This window comes from Melanerpes formicivorus, unplaced genomic scaffold, assembly GCF_026170545.1.
Source record: "Melanerpes formicivorus ecotype bairdi unplaced genomic scaffold, bMelFor1.0.p_v2 SCAF_61, whole genome shotgun sequence".
Taxonomy (NCBI): domain Eukaryota; kingdom Metazoa; phylum Chordata; class Aves; order Piciformes; family Picidae; genus Melanerpes; species Melanerpes formicivorus.
The window spans coordinates 918,156-943,893 of NW_027142413.1; the positions used below are offsets into that span (position 1 = coordinate 918,156).

The 25,738-nt window shown below is 43.9% G+C and overlaps 1 protein-coding gene across 1 annotated transcript in view; it reads left to right on the forward strand.

Annotated features, from left to right (window-relative positions):
• MYO10 (myosin X) overlaps window positions 1-25,738 on the forward strand; it is a 172,692-nt gene that overhangs the window by 50,289 nt on the left and 96,665 nt on the right. The window contains exon 3 of the mRNA XM_068161975.1: window positions 17,186-17,344. Coding sequence (XP_068018076.1) covers window positions 17,186-17,344 — 159 coding nt within the window. The remainder of the gene's footprint in view (window positions 1-17,185; window positions 17,345-25,738) is intronic.

Consider the following 25,738-nt stretch of genomic DNA (forward strand, 5'->3'; position numbering starts at 1 on the left):
AGATTTCCTTGCTGATAATGGTTGTGGCTCTTCATGGCAGTTCAATGTCATAAAATGTTGGTGGGCATGTTATTGCAAGAACAAATGTGAGAGCCCTACGTGTCTTGAAGCTTTAACATTTTCTTTGTGCCACAGATAGCAAGGTCCCTTGGTGGCTTTTTTGGAGGACCTCAGGGTTGATGGGAGTGAAACAAGACCCTGCTGCAACAGGCTACATATGCAGCATCACTAACTGACCAGGAGCTGCTGCTGGCTGGCTGCTGCAGCCTGCTGCTGTTGTCTAACTGCATGACTCCTGGAGAAAAGTAGGAATCTAAGGGCAATGTACACTCTGTAAGACCTTACAATAAGGCAATTTTGTACTTTTTGAATGTAGTGAGGTTTATTCTGACCTTTGATGATGAAACCTCCTCAGAATATGTTAAAAATCCCACCACTTTTTGATTACTGTTTAGAAATTCAGAATGATTCCAACTTCTAATTCCCATCCCCCACTTTTCACCTGTCATTTACTGTTTCTGTGAAGGCATCTGAGAAATGGTAACAGCAGAAGGAGCACCATCCCTCCTGGGGCTAGTGGAGGGTGACCTGTGGTTGTCTACTGTCAGGAAGGCAGTGTCCCTTGTTCCTTATGTCTGCACACACAAAGTCCTTTGTCACAGTCCTGCTACCGTGGCATGTAAGAGCAGTGTCCCTTGGGAGGGATTATTGCAGAATTATTTCAGAGAATTGGGCAGGCATCCTGTTAGTAAATCATACATTGGCAGGCTCCTCTGCAGCACATATAGAAGCTTGGATGTCTTAATTTTTCATTTTTAGACTGAAGCTAAAAATCTGGTTTACAGCCAACTCCCTACCTTCTGAAAGAAATAGGAGCGTGAGACACCCCAGGCTCGTTCGGGACATGGTGGGAAGAGCAGTGTAGCCCTATCTAACCACAGAGCCAGCACTGAGCAACAAGGTGTTGCAGTTTACTGTCTCCTGGGCTCCAGGAAAACTGGCTTATTGCAGTGCAGACCTGAAGCTGTGCTGCTGCTTCTCTTCATCTCAGCTGCACTGTGGCAAAGCCAGTGAATTTTTCCAGTGTGCTGCATGATGCATTCTTCTGTCATGGTCTTCTCTGCTTTTGGTGCCGTCACAGATTGCCGTGATCTCAATGATGGAGTTAGGGAGATTTATAGCAAAGTGGGGTGAAAGATTGATTCCCCTCAGGTCCAGGCCAGTTCCACACACAGCTCTCCTGTGTTTCTGGAGCATACATACTGTGGTCCCAGTTTGCACACTTTGTTTAGAGAAAATTTATGCTATGTGGAGCCACCTGAGATTTGGCTCCAGCCTAGATTATGAAATATGGCTAAAGAGTCTTCTGTCCCTAGATTGTGCTCTTCCTGCCAATGCTTATACAAGTTTCACATGCCTTATGAATGGTACTGACTAGTTTGTAGTGTGAATAAACTACCTGCATCTATTTTTTGATTTGTCAATATTTCTGTGTTAGCAAAAATAAAGTACTTGTTGGTATTTGAGGTACACTCTTGGGCAGAGGAACCTGTGGTGTTGTGGGACCCAGCACTAATTTGAATAGGATAAAAGGAAGTTTTGGAGACCTGCTGAGGGCTGGTTTGTCACTGCCTACACTATAATTACCTCTGCATGTCAGAACCAGTAGGTAAGGAGTGGCCACCTCTTTCTACTGTTGTCTAAGGTCATCTTCCAGTTATCTTGACTCAGAGATGGAAAAAATCTTGATTGCTGTTTAACTGAATTAATTACACTAGTGATGGAGGGAGTGGCCTTGAAGTGTTCTCCTTGGTTACCCCTTTCCTGGAAGGCTGATGAATTACTTCCAGATCACCATGCATGGTAAAAGTTAACTTTGAAATAGCATAGCCTTTTAAATAAGGCTACTATAGAAACTGCACTGTATGCTTCAGTCTGGGGAAAATGCTTTGTTTTAAGTTCACCCACCTGTAATTGTGCTTTGAATGTTCTCCATTGTATGTTACTTGTTATCATGTACATATTTATTTTCATAGGTAGCTATCTTTAGGAGCTTACTGTATTCAGGGCTTGAGTTCCTCCCCTTTCTACCTCTCACCCCATGTAAGTATCTTTATACATGTACAGTTTTAGGGGAAGAGGACCTGAATAGACAGCTACCTTGTTCAAGGATTTCTTTAGTGAGGAAGCTTTGAGCTGTGAACAGAATAAACATGCCCTTGACTGTCTTGATAGCATTATGTGTGCAAACATACTGCCGACAACCTGCAAGGAAAATACAACAAACTGGTAGTAAACACTGGCTTAATGAAGAACCCTTCTGAAGAGCTTGAGTGAGGGAATGTTGTTCAAGTTAGGGTATTTGCTCGATATTAGAAACACTTGTTACCAGTTCCCACTTTTTGGATTAAAGCAACTGAAGGCAGTGGTTAGGGTATAGGTAGGAGCATGGAGTGCAGGTTGCCAGTCAGGTAGTGTTTTGGCTTGTCTTTACAAGGCAGTTAGTGATAGGATTTTAATTCTTGTAACATAAAGGAACTAAAAATCTTTTGTATATTTTTAAACAAGCCAAGAGGATACTACTCACCTGTCTAAATTTCATCAGACTTACATCAAATGCTCTTGGAAATTAGTCCCTCAAAGCTAATTTCAGGGCTCTGCCAGTTCGCTGTTTCTGCTTCTCTAGAAACCTGTCAATATGGAAAGATATAAAAAGCGATTTTTAAGCAGAGGCTGGGAAATCCTACGGAGGCAGAGCTCTGCTGTTGTGACAAAAGGTGTTGGATTCAGATACGATTTGAGTGCAATCAAATATTGCCGCCGTGAGGTGTGCAGTGCATACAGTAAGAGAAACCATGCCAAGGCTTCAGGAAATTAAAATAAAACTGAAACATAATTTATAAGAGTTTTATTGTTAAATGTTGTCAGGAGATCTGAAAGCTGAGATTGCATGTATTTGAAATCTCTCTGTGCAGCTGCAAGTTGTCATGTCTTTTATAAGGCCATCTGTGAATTAATGTTCAATACAGAGGTGCTTTTGCCTTCAGCACTGGAGTATCTTTTTCATGCTTTATGTTATTTTATTGGCTTGATGGTTTAGGGCACCTCATCTTTACTTCCCTCCTTTCAGTAAGAGCTCTACCTCATTGTCTGCCAGCACTATCTGTTAGCTGTAATGTTATGTTTTCCCTTGGATGTGGGCAGGACAGGTGGGGAACCAATTATGTGCAGCTCTGTTTGTGTTTCAGGGACTGGGCAGTTTAAATCTGAATTAAGTGCAGGCATGGATTGAGAAGCAAGTTCTTGTTTTGCTAGTCTGGATGGCACAGGGAGACTGGCTGGGACAGTGTGTGTTCCAAAGGGACAAGTCTCTGTGTGGAGAGAGAGTGGGAGGAGAGGGAGGGAAACTGATTGTTGTTGGAAAGCCCTGAAGAAATATGGTTTCCTCCATTGCTGTTGGTGTAAGACCAACAGGAGAAGGTGGGTGAGAGCTGGGGTTGTGTGGGTCACTGCTCAAGACTCTGTGCATGATGGGTGTAGTCCTGGGTTGTGAGACCGCTTAGGGCTCTCTGTGTGGTGCATTGCCTGGGAATGTGCTGAATCCTATAGCTGATAGCCATGCACTCACTGCCCATGCTGGCCCTTTTCCAGCCCAACTCACGGCTATGTCAGTTGCCTCACTGTTTGTGGTGGGGGAGCCCCAGCAATAAAGCTTAGTGAGGTGCTTCTGTCACTGTCAGTAGCATCCTGCATCCAGTGCTTGGTGAGTGAGCCATGAAGCTAGAGCTATAACTGCAGCATCCAACTGTGACTGACTGGAACTGAGAGCATAGTTGCTACCTGGCAGGAGGAGTGACCACACTGTCTCTGGTTAACTGCAAGGATACAGTGGGAGAGAGTGTCAAATGCTTTACTGAAATCAAGATAAACCACATTCACTGCTCTATCATCATCATCTATCCACCTGATTATGTCCTCATGAAATGCTATCAGCTTGGTCAAACATGACTTCCCTTTGGTAAAATCATGTTGACAGCTCCTAATGACTCTTTTGTCCTTCATATGCCTAAGGACAGAACCAAGGATAAGTTGCTCTGTTACCTTTCTGTGGGTGGATGTGAGGCTGACTGGTCTATAGTTACCTGGGTCCTCCTTCATACCCTTTTTGAAGATTGAGGTGATGTTTGTTGTCTCAGTGAGTTGAAATTTGCCAGCCAGACCATCTGCTTCTATGTCAACCCCTTTTTTTTCCTGGTTCTGTTCTTGTTTCCATTTCAGCCTTCTGTAGCAGACCAGCAGCTGTAGTCCTGCCTCGTGGTGGCATCAGCTGGAGCCAGTGTACTGCAAGGGCCTTTTAGTCTTCATACCTGATGCTGTGGCAGTCTGCTTGGTTTTGGTAACAACACAATGTTGATAAATGCTGCAGACTTTCTGACAGTAGCTTCCCACCAAGCAGCTGTACCTGGCAGCAGTTCCCTGGGCAGCCCCCTGATCCCCCTGTGTGTGCCTCCACATAGGATTTGGACACCATTGGTACACACACAGAGGTTACAGTGCTTGCCCTGTAGCCTCTGAGACGGGTCAGTTGATGTGAAGTGTTAGGCTGAGAGGAAGGTAGAGGGCTGAGGCCAAAAGGCTGATGTAGGTGGTACTTAAGGTTTTTTTGGTGTCCTGAAAGGCCTTGATAGAGCATTGCCTTCTCCAATGAGCCTTCATTTGGTACAAGGCTTCCGTGTAAGCATAGCTTCATTACTGGGGCATTGCACACAGGCTGCTCCTGTTCTAGACTTGGAGGCCGTCCAGTCAGCTATTTTCATGGTGGGAGTTTGTTTTGTTTTGTTGTTTTCCCTGGGTTTTTTTGTTTGGTTAGTTTGTTTTTCTGTTTTGCTTTGGTTGTGTTTTTTGTGATTTGTTTTTTTTTTTGGGGGGGGTGTTTGTTGTTTTGGGGTTTTTTTTTAAGGACCTTTTGAGATTGATTGCTGGTATAATTTGTAGGCTGCTTATTGAACAGAATCATTCCTGTGATTTGTAGTGGGACATTTTATTAAAATGCAGTCTTGTTCAGTCAATTGCAAATAGTCCTTCTTTATCTCATATGAATCATTGGATAAATATGAGTTGGAAATTGAGAGTTTCACTTGAGCTCTAACTCATGTTCACAGCTGAGCTAATGCTTTCAGGGCCTGACATTGTCCATAGATGCACTTCCCAGCATGTACAAAAGTAAGGATAAAGGGTGAGGGTATTTTGATGTGGTTTCTAGTGTTTTGGTCTTCTTTCCAAGTGGAGGAAACCTCACTTTAAACCTTTTGTTCTTGGATCTAGTTAGGGTGATAAGTGCTAGAAGCAGAAGGAGTATTGCCATTTCATACCTTTACTGGGCACTGCTTACATTAAGACTGACTTGGGGGTGCCTTTGGTGGGGTGTTCCAAGTCAGACGCAGGACTGAACCTCTCAGAATCGTGGGCCCAGATTTTCCTCCATTCCTCTGCTACATGCCAGGATTTACTCTCCATTTCACAGTGCCCTGCAGTTTGGCAGCCTCTTCCCTGGCTTGTTGCATGTTCAAAGCTGGCTTCCAGTTGAGACCTTGCTGTTGACCAGCTGCCTGGCAGGGAGCCAATGGCCAATCCTGTGGTACATCTCCCATGTCCTGCTCTCAGACTCCTGAATTTGGTGTTCTGGGAAAGCCTGGGCAGCTGCAATCTCATCACGTCTCAGCTACCAGATAGAAAGGGCACATTTCCGTGCTGAAGCAAGTGCTAGTGACGTGCTAGGAGTATTTCACATTTTTTACAGTACCACAGTGATAGTATTTGTAGGTGGGTTGACTTTAAAAAAAAAAATTAGTTTTGTGATGCCTTCAGGGGCTCAAAAATGTGTAGAGCTGGCACTTTGGAACATGGCTTAATGGTCGTAGTATTGTTAGGTCAATGGTTGGCCTCAGTGACCATAGAGGTCTTTTCCAGCCAGAACAATTCCATGATTTTATAAGTATAGACTATACAATGTCACTTGCAAAGAAAGTTAAATTCAAAATGCACTTTTTCTTTTATTTTTTTTTCCTTGTAAGAATTAGCACAGACTGCCTAGAGGCTTACTGTAGTATAATCTAGGTAAAACCGATGCACTGGCTGAAATTGAATTTCTGTGTTGTATGTGTAGGCAAGCCCAACTGAAGGGCCATAAGCACTGAACCTGTAATTGGATGCTTATGCATACTTCATGATGAGCTTCTCTGCAAATAGAGGAAAGTTGGTGTGTGACATTAACTGGCTTGAAATACTTCTTGTGAAATAGGTGTGAGTTGGGAATTGTTGATCATTATTAAATTAATTTGTAGCTTATTGACAGTGGTCTACACATAGGGAATAAAGAGGTGCGATTCCGTTTACTGGGGTTTGCTGCAGTGATGACCAGGGTTACCATCCTGGCAGTGTGCTTCTCCACAGTTTGGAGGTCCAGAGCAAAGAAGGATATTTTTCATGTGTGTGACAACCTGAGTGTTGTAGTAGGAAAGCTGTTCTGGCAAGATGCTGCAAGCCATTGCTGGTGCAGTTGCCACTCGAGGCTGGGGAAAACGTGTGGGAAGGCATCAGAACAGGCTCACAGAACTTGAACATAGGAGCAGCTGCTAACCCAGATGTCCCAGGTCCCAGCAAGTCTGAGAGCTATTATGAAAGGGGGGCTGAGGGAAAGGATTTGAAAGAAGATGGTTTGTTAGGAGGAGGAATGAAGACTGTAAATGGTTGAAACTGAAGTGAGCAGGTGACAAAATAGAGGATTATACAAAAATCAAACATGCGTTACTCAACTGATTTGGTAGGTACAGTAATGTGCAAAATGGACAGTGGCATTAGAGGTGAAGATTAAGTGGGAAGCTGGGGAGGGGGGTGATTCCCAGGGTAAATGGGGGAGAATTTTGCAAAGTCAGTGGGAAATAAACTCATGCATGGTTCATGTATGTATGTGGCACTTGCTTGAAGAAAAGGCCAGTGTAAGTCACTGCAGTAACGATATCAGTTTAGTTTATTTCTTGGCATCAATAAATACCTTACATAAAATTATTTTTTTCCTCCATAGTTTAATAAATAAGAAACTTCATTGTGTATGGGGGACTTATGTTGGTTTGAATGAGATTCAATTATATTGCATCAAAGTAAGCCCTGGGCCTTGCTGCATCATCATAGTATCAGTCAGGGTTGGAAGGGACCACAAGGATCATCTAGTTCCAACCCCCCTGCCATGGGCAGGGACACCCCACACTAGATCAGGCTGGACAGAGCCTCATCCAGCCTGGTCTTAAACACCTCCAGGGATGGGGCCTCGACCATCTCCCTGGACAACCCATTCCAGGGTTTCACCACTCTCATGGGGAAGAACTTCCTCCTCACATCCAGCCTGAATCTCCCCACCTCCAGCTTCATTCCATTCCCCCTAGTCCTATCAGTACCTGAGATCCTGAGAAGTCCCTCCCCAGCCTTCTTGTAGTCCCCCTTCAGATCCTGGAAGGCCACAATTAGGTCACCTCGGAGCCTTCTCTTCTCCGATGTTGCCTGAACGATTGTTTTGGGACAACGGAATGGATTCCTAGGGATGGCTATTACAGACAGTACAGTATCGGACAGAAACATTGCTTTGGTCACACTTTTGTCATGATTAACTGTAGAACTAACAATGTTGGTAGATCATTGCTATACATTTGGTCTTGAAATACTTTAGATTTTTAAGAGAGCTTCCCTGACCTGTATTTTAAGAAGCTACTTAGATGTGAGAACTCTTCAGGAAAAAAGAATAAACTGCCATACTTTTATTTTGCCTTTTAATCGCTGAGTCCTTGGGCATGTCGTGATTCATTTTTCTCCTTGGAACACTGCATTCCACAGCTTGTAATGTGAGCCCAAGGCCTCTTTCTGCTTAGACTCGTGTGTAAAGACACTTTGTAAGATTTATTGCATTCTTTTAACTTCTAAACACTAGGGAAACACAAATGATGGTCCTCGGTTCCGACCAACAGCAGTGAATGGAAAAAAAAAAAAGAAGATACTTTGAAGTGGATGTTTCTCTGTTCAGTCCTGTGTATGTTACTGGGATGTGCTTATCTCTGCTGTGAGGTCTGTGAGGTCAGTGACCATAAGCAAAAAGATGCCGTGGAAAACTGAGGGCAGTGACATCTTCAACGGAACAAGCCAAGTTGTCTTGGAGCTGCTATTGAGTTGTGTGGATTTTCACTGTAGCAGCTGGGATTAACCTTGTGAAAAACTCACATAGAGGAATCCCTGGGCAATAGCAGGAAGGCTGTAGCCTTCACCTTTTGGGTCATAATTAGCTTTGCCTTCTGGTGGACTGTTGTTCAGTTCACAGGATGTTAGGGGTTGGAAGGGACCTCCAAAGGTCATCAAGTCCAACCCCTCTGCCAGAGCATGAGCATAGAATCCAGCACAGGTTGTGCAGGAATGCATCCAGATGGCTCTTGAAAGTCTCCAGAGAAGGAGACTCCAAAACCTCTGTGGAGAGCCTGTTCCAGTGCTCTGTGAGCCCCACAGTGAAGAAGTTCCCCCTCATGTTGAGGGGGACTCCTTACTGTAGTTTATATCCACTACCCCTAGTCCAATCACAGGGTGAAACTGAGAAGAGCCTATCCACTCCCTCTTGACACCCATCTCTCAGGTATTTATAAACATTTATCAAGTCCCCCCTCAGTCCTCTCTTCTTCAGACTAAACAGCCCCAGGTCTCTCAGCCTCTCCTCATAGGGCATGTGCTCCAGTTCCTTAATCATCCTTATAGCCCTCCATTGGACTCTCTCCAGCAGATCACTGTCCCTCTTGAACTGGGGAGCCCCAAACTAGATGCAATATTCCAGGTGAAGTCTCACCAGGGCAGAGTAGAGGGGGAGGAGAACCTCCCTCGGTCTGCTGGACACACTCCTCTTAATGCAGCCCAGATCCCATTGGCCCCAGAACTCCCAGGTCCTTCTCCATGGGGTTGCTCTACAGCAGGTTGCCTTCTACCCTGTATTGGTGCAGTTTATTATTCCTTCCCAGATGCAGGACTCTGCACTTACCTTGTTGAACCTCCTTAGGTTCCTTTCTGCTCAGCTCTCCAGTCTGTCCAGGTCTTGCTGGATGGCCACACAGCCTTCAGGTGTATCAGCCAAGCCTCCCAGTTTGGTATCATCAGCAAACTTGCTGAGCAGACACTCAGAGCAGATTTGTAAACCTGTCTCTCATGTAACCTCTTTGCTTTTGCTTTCTTTATCTTACTGAATTAAACTATCAAATTTTATGTTGTCCCTCTGGTTACATGGATTTGAACAACTTAATTTAAATTAAGGATGTAATGAGACTTGGATATATCTGTTTTCCATTTGTAAATATCCTTACCTTCTGTAAGGCCCTGCAGTTGCTGAAGTACACCTAACATTGGTAAAAACTTTTCTGACAGAAAAAGGCAGGAGGGGGAGGTTCTTTCCTCCTTTTCTGTTAACCTTACCAAAAACTCCCCTTTGATATGTCGCAATAACAGTGTTTACAGGGACATGCTAAGCTTTGTAACTGTTCTTGAGCACCACAGCATGCAGTACTTGGCATTGGTCAGATCTCAGAATCACAGAAACATTCAGGTTGGAAAAGACCCTCAGGATCACCAAGTCCAACCAATAACCCTACTCTACAAGGTTCACCCCTAGACCATATCCCCAAGCACCACATCTAAATGACTTTTAAACACATCCAGGGTTGGCAACTCCACCACTGCCCTGGGCAGCCAATTCCAAAGTCTGACCACTCCTTCAGTTAAAAAATGTTTCCTAATGTCCAGAAGTTTTCCTAATGCCACCACATCTGGTGTGTGTTATTGACAGTGAAAGCTGATAGTGTGTGACTGGTTGAAACAACTGCTGCCCACGTGGTGAGTGATGAATGTGAAGGATGGCCTGGATCAAGGCTATGGGCAGGCATCTTGTCCCATCTAGTGCCAGTGCCATTGCCACTTTTTCCTCTGATACAAATCTCAGTCTTTGAGTTAAAGAAAGAGACCTGAACCTGCACACACTGGGAGTTGTGTTTGGGAAGGGCTATGCTAAGATACTGATGGTACATGAACTGTTCAGTAGGCAGTCTTACACATTTTCAGAGAGCTGACTCAGAATCTTGCTTATATTGGGGCTTCCAAGATGCAGGTAAGCCTATTTGTGTCTTCAAATAAAACTTTCATTGAAATCTCACTGTAATGATGAAGACTACTGTAATTTAAATACTGAATCATTGATCAGGAAACTTTTGGAGTACCTTCTGCTTTTCTCCCATCCAATATGGATTGTCAGCATCTGACCCCAAACTGTCTCTCCATGAGAAACAGCCTGAAAGCCTCAGTTCTGCTCTACCCAGACTGGGAGGCCCAAGTGTGCTTTCTACCTTTCACAAGAAGTGTAGATTTTCTGGATTGGTTTTTTTTTTGTGTGTGTGTTTTACCTACGCACATAATTTAGTATTCTCCTAAACTCATTTGACTCAGCTGTTGTGAAATCTCTTGATACCATTTAATGGCTTTATTCAAACAGGGATTTTTGTCACTTGGCATCATGTCACAAAATGATACAGCAAAAGAAAAGGCATGTGTGTGCCTACCACTTGGGGCCCATGCTGACATTCTTTCCTGGTATTAATAAATCGTTTTACAAATTAAATCCATTAGATCTTGAGCTTGGGGGTAACTTGTCAATGCAGAAAATGAATTTGACATTGTTTTGTGGTATTCTCCTTTAATGGAATGCTTGAAAGATCTTTTTTTTTTTCCCATTTTTTTTTCTAGTTGTAAAGGATAGAAGTGTAATTGTCAACAGAAATAAGTGGACAGCATTAACATTTTTATGCTGACACTTTTCATGCTTTTTGAAAAGGATCAGTGAAATTAATTTAATTGCAGTCATGGATCAAATTCCTGGTTTGTTGACGGGTGGTTTTCTTTACATGCTCACTAGTTGATTTGAAAGCGTGCATTGGTGTAAATTACTCGTTATTCCAAATTGCATGGCAGCCAAAAAATTCTGACCCAAACATAAAGGTTTGTCTAACAAATACTTGCACATTGTGCAGTACAACACTGCATTGCTCATGCAGTTTATATGAATTGGTATGGCATTTATGAAGAAGGAAAATTACTTCTATTTTGGATGAAGCCATCATTTTAATTATGTTTCTTCAGTTTGGTATGTGATTTAGGTATTGCTGGTTTTCTAAATAGGGTCTGTTATTTATTAATGGTGCTCCATGGTTTCAGAACAAACCCCTTCACAAAACATTAACTGCCAAAAATCCATTTATGTAGTGCGTATCTGCAGTCTCAACTCTAATCTTGGTGCGTTCTGTTGCAAGTTCTCCAGCTTTCTATAGTGCATTAGAGGGCATCCAACTGGTGTCATCTACAAAGAGAAGGTGCATCCTGCAGCAGCAGCTGGGGATCTGGATTGTCTTCTAGAGGGTGACATGGGAGTATATTCTGTGTAGTCATGCAGTGGAGTCCATGTACTGGTATGCTGCTGAGGACTTGGGGCAGTGACTGGCTGGAAAGCAGCCCGGAGGAGAGAGACTTGGGAGTGCTGGTGGACAAGAAGCTCAACATGAGCTCTCGGTGTGCACTTGCAGCCCGCAAAACCAATCAGATCCTGGGCTGCATCAGGAGAAGTGTGGCCAGCAGGTCAAGGGAGGTGGTTCTCCCCCTCTACTCAGCTCTGGTGAGACCCCACCTGGAGTACTGTGTCCAGTTCTGGAGCCCCTATTACAAGAGGGATATGGACGTGCTGGAACGTGTCCAGAGAAGGGCCAGGAGGATGATCAGAGGGCTGGAGCACCTCTCCTATGAGGACAGACTGAAGGAGTTGGGGCTGTTCAGTTTGGAGAAGAGAAGGCTCCGAGGTGACCTAATTGTGGCCTTCCAGTATCTGAAGGGGGCCTACAAGAAGGCTGGGGAAGGACTGCTCAGGATCTCAGGTAGTGATAGGACTAGGGGGAATGGAATGAAGCAGGAGGTGAGGAGATTCAGGCTGGATATGAGGAGGAAGTTCTTCCCCATGAGAGTGGTGAAGCCCTGGAATGGGTTGTCCAGGGAGATGGTTGAGGCCCCATCCCTGGAGGTGTTTAAGCCCAGGCTGGATGAGGCTCTGGCCAGGCTGATCTAGTGTAGGGTGTCCCTGCCCATGGCAGGGGGGTTGGAACTAGATGATCCTTGTGGTCCCTTCCAACCCTGACTGATACTATGACTTCACCGCGTTTTCTTTTTTTTTGGTCCCATGTCCAAGGCTAATGTTGTGAGATGATGAATTAATTTTCTCTACTTGTCCTTCTTTCTCATTTGAGCATGTATGGGAAGTGTATTCATTTGGGAAGTATGAGTATAGGTCTCACTCTCAGTGTTCAGACCTTGACGTTGCATCCTAAAGTAGATCTGGCCAGTGCTGTGAGTAGCATGGTTGTTGAGCACACGGACCTTGACACTGCTCTGGGTATGTCCCTATCACAATAAAACTGATTAATTTTACACAGTTCTGGAAAGAATAACATTAAGTTACTAATCCTGTTGATTTTTTGAAGATATGTGAATCAGGACATATATTTGTATCATCCAAGCTTTGAAACAGGCTGTCAAAACCACACCAGTATGTTTTTTTCATGGTTTCTGCATGTCACTTTATTTTTAATGTTCATTCAAATATTCCTGCCTTTACTTGCCTGTCTTTCCTTTTTGACTGGAGAAAGAAATCTGACTCAGTAGCATATGATTACTTTCTTTTAGTCATACTTGCTTTTTTCTTCAAGACTGCCACTGATCTGGATGAAGGGGTAGAGTCAGTCATCAGCAAGTTTGCAGATGACACCAAGTTAGGGGCAGATGTTAGTCAGTTAGAGGGTGGAAAGGCTCTGCAGAGGGACCTCGACCGACTGGACAGATGGGCAGAGTCCAATGGGATGGCATTCAACAAGTCCAAGTGCCAGGGGCTGCACTTTGGCTACAGCAATCCCATGCAGAGCTACAGGCTGGGGTCAGAGTGGCTGGAGAGCTCCCAAACAGAGAGGGACCTGGGGGTGCTGATCGACAGCCACCTGAATATGAGCCAACAGTGTGCCCAGGTGGCTAGGAGGGCCAATAGCCTCCTGGCCTGCATTAGGAATAGTGTGGCCAGCAGGAGCAGGGAGGTCATAGTGCCCCTGTACTCTGCTTTGGTTAGGCTGCACCTTGAGTACTGTGTCCAGGTCTGGGCCCCTCAGTTTAAGAAGGACATTGAAACATTTGAATGTGTCCAGAGAAGGGCAACAAGGCTGGTGAGAGGCCTTGAACACAAGCCCTATGAGGAGAGGCTGAGGGAGCTGGGATTGTTTAGCCTGGAGAAGAGGAGGCTCAGGGGTGACCTCATTGCCCTCTACAACTACCTGAAGGGTGGTTGTAGCCAGGAAGGGGTTGGTCTCTTCTCCCAGGCAACCAGCACCAGAACAAGGGGACACAGTCTCAAGCTGTGCCAGGGGAGGTTTAGACTCGAAGTGAGGAGGAAGTTCTTCACCGAGCGAGTCATTCGTCATTGGAACGGGTTGCCCAGGGAGGTGGTTGAGTCATTGACCCTGGAGGCGTTCAAGGGGAGATTGGACGTGGCACTTGGTGCCATGGTCTAGTCATGGGGTCTGTGTTGATAGGTTGGACTCGATGATCCTCGAGGTCCTTTCCAACCTAAGTGATACTGTGATACTGTGAAAAGTGCTCCTCCAGCCCTTTGGTATGAATTGTCCATTTCAGTAGGCTGTTAACGTTTTGGCATCTAATAGTTCCCTCCTATGTTTTGGTTTGGTTTGTTAACCCCAGAGTTCCTGCTGCAGCTTTCCCTCTGTGTTAACCTGGGGAAGTTGGTAGTAGTGTGCTTTCAGCTTTTCACGTTGCTTCCTCATTTGTCTTCATTTGTGGTGTGTGCATCATGGCACTAGTAGTCTGTAGCAGGGACAGTAGAGTAGTTTTGAAGTGGTGTACTCTGTTCTCTGTGAAATGCTTTATTGTTTAGTGGAGCTCTCTCTTTTCTTGTTCTTTTTGTTTTTCTCTGCATTGTTCCTATCTCAACATCTAATTTTCACTTCCATTATAACTTGGAGTGTTCTTACTTTGCATGTTGTCTCTTTAGGGCTTCCTTTATTGTTTCCATGTATTCAACATGTTTGTTATCTTGAGCCATTTATATCTTCAGAGGAAAGACGTTTTTGCTGAATTCTCATTTAGGCTGGTCTTAAATCTTACTTCAAGTTTCCTGCATCTTTTACTTGACCTTCCAGAAATGCCATCAAGATCTTTGAGGATGGCACTCCTGCACTCTGCCAATAGGCTCCTCTTGAATTTCAGGAGCCAACTTGTTCATCTTCCTTTTCTGCATGCTGACCCTGCAGAAAGGCTCCTGGTTCCTATTTCCTGAGGAATTCAACTGCTGTAATATTTCATAACATGATTTTCTAATTAAAGTTCATGGTTTTCTAAAGTAAAGTTCAAGGTAGCTTTTTCATGCCCTTGTTCTACTAAAGGCATGAGTCAAGACGAGATTAAAACAAAGCAGGCCTTTCAGGGCTTGAGCAGCAGGACTGCAAAAAGCCTGTTTTAAGGAAATGAGGGCTGCACATGTGATCCTCTACTGCCCTGTCTGGTGACTTTGATCTTATTAGATGATTCTGACCATGTTTCATAGTGTGTTTAGGAAATCTGAGGGATATATGGTTATGGCAAAGGGAAGAGGTCCTTATACTTTCTGATTTGGGTGGCAACCATTTTGACTGGTTGGTGTGTTTTCTAGCTGGCACAGGCTTACCTCTGAGTCAGCTCACGAGTCCTTTCTTCACCCATACAATGTGGCAATGTGTGGGAGAGATGAAAGTATGAGAACAACCAACCTGAGGAAAAGAATGAATTTGAATGGGAAGGACGAATCAATAGGGACTATCTTCAATAGTCCTGCCATGTACAACTCAGTTGTCACAGTGTTTTTCTTAGTGCATTTTTATTAATTCCTTATGTTAATAAATGTGCTTCATGATGTATGGAGTGCTTTGCCTACCTTACTAACCTGTGCACCAGATGTCAAAGAACAGAAACCACAAATCTGAATATTCTCCTAGAAGTGGTGGTGTTTTCCTTTCCGTGGTCACATGTGGTACATGCACAGGACTTGCATTGTCCCTTTTTGGTTTCTTAATTCTCTTACCTGGTTTTCTGCTTTAATTCCAAGTAGATACATGGCCCCTCTTAAGTTTCTTGCTTTTCTAGGATTTGCTCTCCTTAAATCCCTTTTATCTTCAAATCTTCTGGCTTACAATATTTTTATTTACAGTATGACCTTTAGGTTTTTCATCATGGTTTTTCGGAGTAGGAACAATTTTGCTATCAGTTCATGCTGTTCACATTTGTTCTGTCTTGTTAGCTATCTGGATCGCTTGCATCATCTCCATCCTGGCCAGCATCTCTGCCCTGTCCTGTCATCTTGATGGCTGTTTACTACATAATAAGGCTCAGGTCTTTCAATGTTTTTTTCTCCCCCTTAATTAGGAATTGTACTTTGGATACCCTGGATCTGGATGTAGACAGGCAGAAGCTGGTCTCTTCTCCCATGCAACCAGTACCAGAACAAGGGGACACAGTCTCAGGCTGCGCCAGGGGAGATTTAGGCTGGAGGTTAGGAGGAAGTTTTACACAGAGAGAGTGATTGCCCATTGGAATGGGCTGCCCAAGGAGGTGAGGTGGTGGAGTCACCGTCACTGGAGGTGTTCAGGAGGAGACTTGATAGGGTGCTTGGTTGCATGGTTTAGTTGATTAGGTGGTGTTGGATAATAGGTTGGACACGATGATCTTGAAGGTCTCTTCCAACCTGGTCTGGTCTGGTCTGGTCTGGTCTATTCTATTCTATTCTATTCTATTCTATTCTATTCTATTCTATTCTATTCCTATAATCTTTATGATGGTTTACTCATCCTGTTTCTATCTGTGCTGTCTTCCAGCCCCTGTTGGACATTTGTTTCCTGGATCTCTTTCTCCCCCAGCCTATCATTACGCTTTGTGCTGATGCGACTGCTGGCAGTTGCACTTCTTCTGTCTGCTTTATAAATCACAATTTCACAGGATTTTGGAATTATATTTTTTGGGGGGTTGTATTGTTGTTTTTGCTTTTTTGTGCTTGCTTGTTTTTTAATGTTCCATATCATTAAAGTACTTGCATTGACCCCATGCTTGGCTTTCTTACTCTGGAATGGTGCTGTTAGTGCCCACTAGTACTGCCTGAGTAGCATTGGCTATGAGATGCAGACATATGCCTATGAGGATGACATGCCAAGATGTAAATTAAAAGGAAATGAGAAGCATAGTTGCAAAGCTGCCTTTTTACAGTCTTTAGTGATGGCATTAGTATTCATAAAGATTTAACCAGATTGGGGATGTGTATATCTTCTGACCATATCTGTGATAGTTTTACAGGAGGTATGTGGAAGTGCTTCTGACTGTTTAGTTGTGACTTTTTGACCTTTTACCATCTGTTTGGAACAGGTTTCAGAAATTTGTCTCAAAAGTCCATTGAGTAGAAATCATTTTGCCTCTTCATTTCCAAATTCCTGCAACACATGAACATAACATGTACTTATGTTAGGAATAATGACCTAATCCAATAGGGGTCCTGACTGTAGAATTGAATGGAAATACTTAAGTGAATTTAAGACCAAACATTTAAACACTTGCAGCCTGTTAGAGCAATAATTTTACTTTGTTGCCTTAATTTGTTTATAAGTGGGGTTTACTGTGAGGGGTGGGGGTTTTTTTGATTGGTTTTGGATTTTCTGTGGGAAGTTATTGCTTGTGTTTATTTTTACCCTGATAGAGTGTAGCAGTAGTGCAGAGTGAAACAGGATTACATTTACCCTTATTAAGGAAAATACCTTATAATCCTCAGTGCATTTTCAGTATGTGCTAGTTTTGTATGACCCCTATGTACACATTTGGTTCTTGAGTTTTGTCAGAGTAGCTTTAGAAGGTATGACTGGCAGACTGTTCTATGTTAGAAGCTGGCATACTGCTAACCTGGATAGGGAGAATGAATGGGTATGAAATGTCCATTCTCAGGAATTTATGAATGTGAGCTCTGATTATTATATTTTGTTTATTTCTCCTCTTTCAGGTATTCACTTATAAACAGAGCACCATCACACACCAAAAAGTAACACCTATGCATCAAACAAGCACAGAGAGCGTGGAAGACATGGCAGCACTTGTAGATCTCCATGAAGGCTCCATTATGCACAACTTATTCCAGCGATATCAGCAAGATAAAATATATGTAAGTTTCTTCTAAAATTAGGAAAATTATCCAGACAGGCTGTTTTTGAATGCATAAGCACTCTGTGTGTGTTTTGCTGCTCTACAATATTTCCTTTCCCAGTGTTCTCCAGTTCTCTGTGTATCCAGACAGAGCAGAAGCGTGCATTATCTAGTGACTTCTCACAAACAATAATGGAAGGAGAAGGTAGCTCAGGGCTGGCCAAGCAGTCTCTTGGAAACATGGCATGCTACATATGCTTTTACACTTCCAGTGACAGGGTCATGTGAAGGGCTCTTTTTCTTCTCTCTAGACTCTGTCCCAGCAACACATGCTGTGTCTGTCACCAGAGAGGATGTGGTGGGATTTAGTCTGTTCATGCCATTTGAGATCACATCTGGCCAAGATACAATTTTGATCTGCAGTCCCCTTTTCTATTGTAGTAGAGTGGGAATGGTGGTATCATTGCCAAGATGATTGCTGTTAAATAGAGGTAGTAGGAGTCTGGCAGGTATGAGAACAGGCAGATATGAGAGTCAAAGACTATGAATTGATCAACACATCTTTTTTTCTCAGCTCTGTAATGAAGGTACTTGTGATTAGATTTGCCTGCTCTTTAAATGTTGTTGTTAATCTTGAACTGACTAGATACAAATACTTCCTGATTCTGAAGCTACGCTAAATGTGAGAATGATGCAAGGAACAGTGACTGTTACAGTCTGTGAAATTTCACTTTTCAGTAATTCAGTGGTTGGTGTTTCTGTTTGTTTGTTTCTAATTCATAATTGCAGAACATAAATAATTTTTACCTCATCCGTGTGGGTCCTTGATTTGTCCCTATACATGTCTTGCTCCAAGCTACACCCATTAAGTTTGGCTTCTTTGTTTTTAGACATTAACATCTCCTAATGCCAAAATAACCTTTCCCTGTATTTAGAAGTTAATTTATGACAAAAAGCAAAAAAAGCTGCAAAGAAATTATGTTCATTTGCACATTACCTTTCAAGTGGCAGGTACAGAGAATCCTAAATGTTGAGGTAGTTCTCTTTACAAAAGTCTTTTATGTGTTGATCTGTTGGGGTTTTGTTTGGTTGGGTTTTTTTCCCCTTCAAAACAAATGAACCATTTTGTGGTTCAGAAAAACGAGTAAACAGAAAATGAATAGCATGTATCACACATGTGCAGGGGAAAATAGGTACTTGGTAAGAGTTTAGTTTTCCACCAGGGTTATTAGTTAATGATTTATTACTCAATGTGTTAAAATGAAAAGAAGAAAAAAAAGAAAAGGTGTTCTGAGCCATTATGTGTACTCAGATGGAGGGCACTTCCCCTTTTTAAAACCACGTGTGTGAAAGGAGGTGATTTTTTTGAAGAGGCAAAGAATAACCTTGTTCTAAAGCAGCATGTCCTGGCTTATTTCTTAGCTTGTCGAGGCAAGCGTAGGGTATTCCAGTGCTTGGTGTGCAGTGCCATGTATGTTTCTAGAGAAACAGGTTTGTGTACTATTACTGATGACAGATCTTCAGTTGCTGCTGAGTACTCCTCGTCCCTTCAGTTGTTGTAGTTTTACTGCTTACTCTTCGGTGACTGCCTTGCCTGAAAAATGATTGAAAAGGTAGTTGGAAAAAAAAAACCAAACCAAGAAGTGTTTTGAAATGCATATGAAAGCCTTGCTGGTCTCCTCATTGGCACCCTGCTCATGTTGTGCCAGTGACAGTATTTTATCAGGACAGGGCTCCAGGAACAGAAACCTCAACAAAAGACAATTAAATAGCTTGAGTAATTGTGTGAAACTTCATACGTACATGAGCATATGTTGTAGGAGGAGGTGCTGTCACTGCAAAATGAACCATGCCAAACCAAAATCTCTTTAACTCTTTAATTGAACAGTTTAACAGTATTCTGTAGTATTGTGGAATGCTAGGAGTTAGAAAGGACCTCCATAGATCATTGAGACCAACACTCCTGCAAAGCAGGTCTACTTAATGCAGGTCACAAAGGAACACATCCAGGTGGGTTTTGAAGATCTCTAGCGAAGCAGACTCCACAACCTCTCTGGGCAGCCTGTTCCAGTGCTCTCTCACCTGCACTGTAAAGAATTTCTTTTTCTCGTGTTGAAATACAATTCCCTGTGTTTGAGTTTACATCCATTGCCCCTATTCCTATCCCTGGGTATCACTGAAAGGAGACTGGGGCTCTATCCTGACAGCCACCTTTCAGGATATTTGTAGACATTGATAAGGTCCCCTCTCAGTCATGTCTTCTCCAGACTAGACAGCCCCAGGTCTCATGGTCTTTCCTTGTAAGAGAGCTGCTCCAGTCTCCTAATCATCCTTCTAGCCCTCTGTTGAACTCTCTCCAGTGGTTCCCTGTCCCTCAAGACCTGGGGACCCCAGAACTGGGCACAATATTCCAGATGTGGCCTAGCTAGGGCTGAGCAGACGGGGAGGACAACCTCCCTTGATCTGCTGAGACACTCTTCTTAATGCATCCAAGTATACTATTTGCCTTCTTGGCTACCAGGGCACATTTGTGTCCCATGGATAACTTATTATCAGCAAGGACTCCAAGCTCCTTCTCTACAGAGATACTCTCTAGCAGGTCAACCCCTAACCTGTACTGGTGCATTGTGTTATTCCTCCCCGGGTGCAGGACTCTACACTTATCCTTGTTGAACTTCATTAGGTTCATCTTTGCCTAGCTGTACAGTCTGTTCAAGCCTCTCAATGGCAGCACAGACTTCTGGTATGTCAGCCACTCCTTCCAGTTTTGTGTCCTGGGCAAATCTGTTGAGGGTACACTCCATCATTGATGAATATGTTGAATGAGACTGGACCCACCAGTGATCTCCGGGAACACCACTAGCTACAGGTCTGCAGCTAGAGTCTGTGCAGATCACAACCTCTGTTTAGCCAGTTTCAGTGCATCTCACCATCTGCTCTTCTAAGGCACACTTCCTGAGCTTTTCCTTGAGGATATTATGGGAGACAGTGTCAATAAGCCTTGCTAAAGTCAAGGGAGACATCATCCACTGCTCTTCCTGCATCCACCAATTCAGTCACACCATTGTAGAAGGCTATCGGATTAGTCAAGCATGACTTCCCCTTGGTAAATCCATGTTGGCTGCTCCTGATAACCTTATTTCCTTCCTTGTGCCTAGAGGTGCTCCAGTGATGGAGGTGTCTGACTGGCAGACCAGGCTGTCTGGTCTGTAGTTTCCTGGATCCACCTTCTTACCCTTTTTGAAGACTGGAGGGACACTGGCTTTCCTCCAGCCCTTAGACACCCCTCCCATTCCCCATCATCTTTCAAAGATGATGGAGTGTGGTAGAGCAACCACATCAGCCAGCTCTCTTGGCACTAATTTGTGCATCCCATTTGGACCCATGAATTTATGTATGCTCAGCTTACTCAAATGACCTCTAACCCAGTCCTCACTGACCTGTGTAGACTCCTCCTTTTTCCAGGCTTTCTCTCTTACTTCCAGAGTCTGGGATTCCTGGGGATAGGTCCTAGCACTGGAGTGCCATGTCCAGGCTCCTCTCTGGCAAGCCTGGTTTCATACCCATTTCCCCTTGAATCGATTTTAAAACTCTCTCTACAAGGCCTGCTGATTCTTGGCCCAAGATCCTTTTTACCCTTAGAAACAAGTTAACCCCATCTGTTGCTACCAGGCCTGGTGTCTTATAGACCAACCCACAGTCAAAGAAACTAAAGTTCTGATGGTGACATCAGGCTCAAAGCCAAGAATTCATCTGATGGCTCTTCTTATCGAAGCTCTCATCATACCCTGCAAATGGTAGGATAGAGGAGAACACAACTTTTGCTCCTGACCTCTTAACTGCCTGAAGTCTGTCTTTGTTGCCCATGGACTTCTTGATTCAAATTAATTGCTACCTACTTAAAGAAAACCTAACTGGTAGTAATCCAAGGGCTGAACCAGTGTGGGAAGTTTTGTTTGTACATCCTTGACCCTTTCCTTAGGGAGGCAGCAGACTTTCCTAAGAAGTGGGTTCAGTCTGCAAATAGGACTATCCACCCCCTTCTAAAGAGAGTCTCCTATGATAAGCACAAATCTTTATTTCTTTACTGAGGCAGTTTTGATAGTAATGCTTAGTCTGACTTAGTACTGGCAACTCCACTAAGTTAGGTGAATCTTCAGTCTCATTGGTATTTGATTCTCACTTCAGATCACTGTATCTGTTTTGCAAGGGCAGCTGTGGAGGTGGGATAGGTACTGAGGTGACACACCTACTGCACCTGTCAGGAACTTGTCACCATTGTTCCCTATCCTCTAAGTCAGCCCATGCAGCAAGCTGGAGAGAGGATGGGGAGCCCTCTGCATCCTTAGCTCTCTGCACCAGTTGGAACTGTTTTAAGGAAGGTAGATTCTGGCTCCACCAGTCTATCTCCCTTTCACACTCCCTTAATAGTCCTCAGCCTTTTGGCCTCTTTTTTCAGCTCAGCCACCAAGCTGAGCAGACAATTTACCTTCTTGCAGTGAATGCAGCTGTTGTCTCTGCAGTCTGCCATTGCAAGTGAAAGGCTCTGGCACTCCCTGCAGCCAGGAGCCTGGACACCTACCTGTTTACATGGGACCACTCTCTGGGTTGCCACATTCTTTTTTGCCAACAGCTTTTGTCTGCCTTGCAACCATGGCTGTTTCTGCCCTTGTGACTAAACATGCAAAGCACCACAACATGCCCAGATGACTCACCATGCCCCCTCATGTTTGACCTTGTTTGGTATGCAGGGTTCTGTGATCCCCAGGCTCCTGAGGCTGCAGCTCTGCCCCTGCCTCACTGGCCTCTCTCTCCAGAGCAGCTGATTTGTTGAGGGGGATAGCTCCACTTCCCACATGGAACCTGGCTTTGGGGGAAAAAAAGACCCCGTCTGCTGAGCTCTGCCCAACTGCTGTGGAAAAGGTTTGGCTCCAGATGCTGATCTTGGCTGGTCCCAGAGGCTGATCTCTGTGAATCTGACACAAGGTGTGAGGTTTAAAAAAAAAAACCCCAAAAAGATGGAAAAGTGCATAAAGTGTACCTTTGTTGAAGGCCCACTTGCAACTGAAGAAATTAGGTTCCTGGTCCTGCTTTGGGACTGGACTAGTTCTTGTCCAGGGCAGTAGAAACCATTCTGCCTCTTATATCTACCTTCATATCTTGGCTGTATCTGTCCCTTGTCTGTTAAAGGTAAATCAGGAAGGCATGTGCACCTCTTCAATCTGGTCTTAGGGATCTGATCATCCCACTGGAAGACTTCTTGCCACTCCCAAATGTAAGCTACTACGTAATTTCTGTGTCCTGGCTTCTAGCTTATAGGGCCCTCTTTACCTCAGTTGTCCACACCCTGAGCTGAGGGGCAGTAATATGCAGAGGTGTATGCTGGTGTTTTTTTGAGTTATATGCTTGTAGTATTAGTGTTAGTATTAGTGTGGCTCTTGACTCTAGGAGCTATTTATTTCTTTCCTTATTGTCAGTGAAATTGGGAAGCAAGGAATGCACTTAATTAGGATGTAAGTTTTGGGCTTGCTTCTTCACATATACCCCAAGTGCTGTAAACTAAATTGTAATGTAAAGTGTCTATGCTGTGAAAAATACAGAAGAAACAATTAAAAGAAAATTTTAAAACTTGCTTTCTGAGGAAGAGAAGTATTTATACAGATCTTCCACTGTTAATTAATGTGTCTGTATCCCAGAAGCTCTTTCTCCAGCAGTGAGCATTTAAGTATCTTCAGATGTTTGAGTTCAGCTTAATTTTCTTTTACTTGATGAAATTTGTGTGTCATGTAATCATAGCTGTGTTCCTAAACTCTTCACTACTTCCCAATTAATACTATAAAGATACTTGCTGTTGATGTCTGTGACTTTCTTTACTGCTGCCCTAAAGGTTCAGCAGAGGATTTTCTGTATTTCTTGCTGTTTCCTGGAGAGGAAGGACAATGTATTTGGCAGATTATGTTCATACTCTGAGTGATGCCTGGCTCTGCATTTCATGAGGTGAGGCTCTTAGCTGAATTGGTGATGTTAGCAGGAAGGTGAATAACAAAAGGCTTGCCTTATGTGCAACCACCTTTTTGTATCAGCGTCAAGTCTGTTGACATTGTCTTCTGATGCTTTTAACCTGAATTTTCTTATAGGAGCCTTCCCATACCTAAATGGGGCCTTATGAGAAAGCTGGAGAGGGACTTTGTACAAGGGCGCATAGTGACAGGACATGGGGTAATGGCTTTAAACTGAGAGTGCATTTAGAATAGATGTAAGGAAGAAATTTTTCACTATGAGAGAAGTGAGGTACTGAAACAAGTTGCCCAGAGAGGCTGTAGGTGCCCCATCCCTCGAAGTGTGAACACTTGGATGGGGCAGGTTGGATGGAGCTTTGAGCAAGCTGATCTAGTGGAAGATGTCGAAGGCCATGGCAGGGAAATTGAAACCAGGTGATCTTGTAAGGTCCCTTCCAACCCAAACCACAGGATCATAGGATGTTTGGGGTTGGAAGAGACCACTGAAGATCTTCAGGCCCAACCCCCCTGCCAAAGTAGGACCATACAATCTAGCACAGGTCACACAGTAACTCATCCAGATGGGTCTTGAAGGTCTCCAGAGATGGAGACTCCACAATCTCTCTGGGGAGCCTGTTCCAGTGCTCTGTGACCCTCAGAGTAAAGAAGTTCTTCTTCATGTTGAGATGGAACCTCCTTACTGTACTTTTACATCCATTGCCCCCTGTTCTGTCACATGGCACAAGTGGGCAGAGGCTGTCCATTCCTGCTTGACAGCCAGCCCTCACCTATTTATATACATTTATTAGATTCCCTCTCAGTCTTTTCTTCTCCAGACTAAAAAGCCCCAGCTCTCTTAGCCTTTCTTCATAAGGCACATGCTGCAGTCCCTTAACCATCCTGGTAGCTCTCTGTTGGACTTTCTCCAGCAGATTCCTGTCCTTCTTGAACTGGGGAGCCCAAAACTGGACACAGTATTCCAGGTCTCACCAGGGCAGAGTAGAAGGGGAGGAGAACCTCCCTTGATCTGCTGGACACACTCCTCTTAATGCACCCCAGGATCCCGTGGTCTTGGCCAATTTTTGCCACATTGCTGTCCCATGGATAACTTGTTATCTACCAGGACTCCCAAGTCCTTCTCCACTGGGCTGCTCTCTAGCAGATCACCACCTAACCTGTACTGGTGCAGTTTATTATTCCTTCCCAGGTGCAGAATGCTGCACTTATCTTTCTTGAACCTCATCAGGTTCCTCTCTGCCCAGCCCTCCAGTCTGTCCAAGTCTTGCTGAATGGCTGCACAGCCTTCAGGGGTATCAGCCAAGCCTCCCAGCTTGGTATCATCAGCAAACTCGCTGAGTAGACACTCTGTCCTCTCATCAATGTCATTGATGAAGATATTGAACAGGACTGGACCCAGAACAAAAAGAGTACATGGCTTCCCTTTTTGTGCTGTGAGAAGCTTGGAATGCACAAACCCTTTCTTAAAGCTGGCTTCTATCTCATGTTTTTTTTCAGATTTCTTGGTTAATATTGCTTTTAGCTAGATGTTTGCTTTTGTGCTATCACCATTTTTATTGTCCAGGAAATGACCAGAGCTAGGATGGCAGTGATCATATAGTGCAGGGGTTTTCATTGCTACTTCTTAGTGAAAGCTTGATATGGAGGTCCTGCTTCTAGACATCAGCATACAAGGTTTAGTGCTTCTCTTTGGATGCTCAGGCTAACTTGTGTTCTAGGCTGGTATGTGGCAAAATATGGAAGGATAAATAACTAGTGCTAAAAGTGGAAGGCGCCTATGTTCAAAAAGGGAGCCTTTTGTGAAGATGAATGAGGGATTTTCTTGCTTCTTAAGCATGGGGCATGTGATACGGAGGGGTGAATTGCTGTGGCAGCTGTTGTTGTCACTGTTCAAAGGCAAGTTGTTCCCAAAGCTGTTGATTCTGGTTTGCTTTTAGTTAAGTACACGTTGCAAAGGAGACTGACTTAGCCTTGGAGAGGACACCATAAACCACACCATGTGGACTGTGCTGCAAGACACACAAATTACAGTGTTTGAGCTGGCTCTGGGATGAGCTGTGGTTGTCTTGTCTCTGTGGCCAGTGGTTAGTTACTGATGCAAGCAAGCAAATTTCAGAAGAGCAGACCAGAGGATTAGAGAGCAGCTTCTGCTGAGGTGAGAAGCAGGTTGGGAATAACAGCAGTATGCATTGTGCAGGTCATTACAGAGCTTTTCACTGTCAGATCCACCCTTGTTTGCTTGAAGTCAAGCAATAAACACATCTCAAAGCATATCTGATTAGTTTTTTCCTTTTGAACTAAACTCTGAAGTTCCAAGTAGGCACATTGCTAATTGAAGTGGTGATGATTTGACAATTTGCCTGTCCTTGTTTCTGTGGAGAATGTGTGCCTATGCT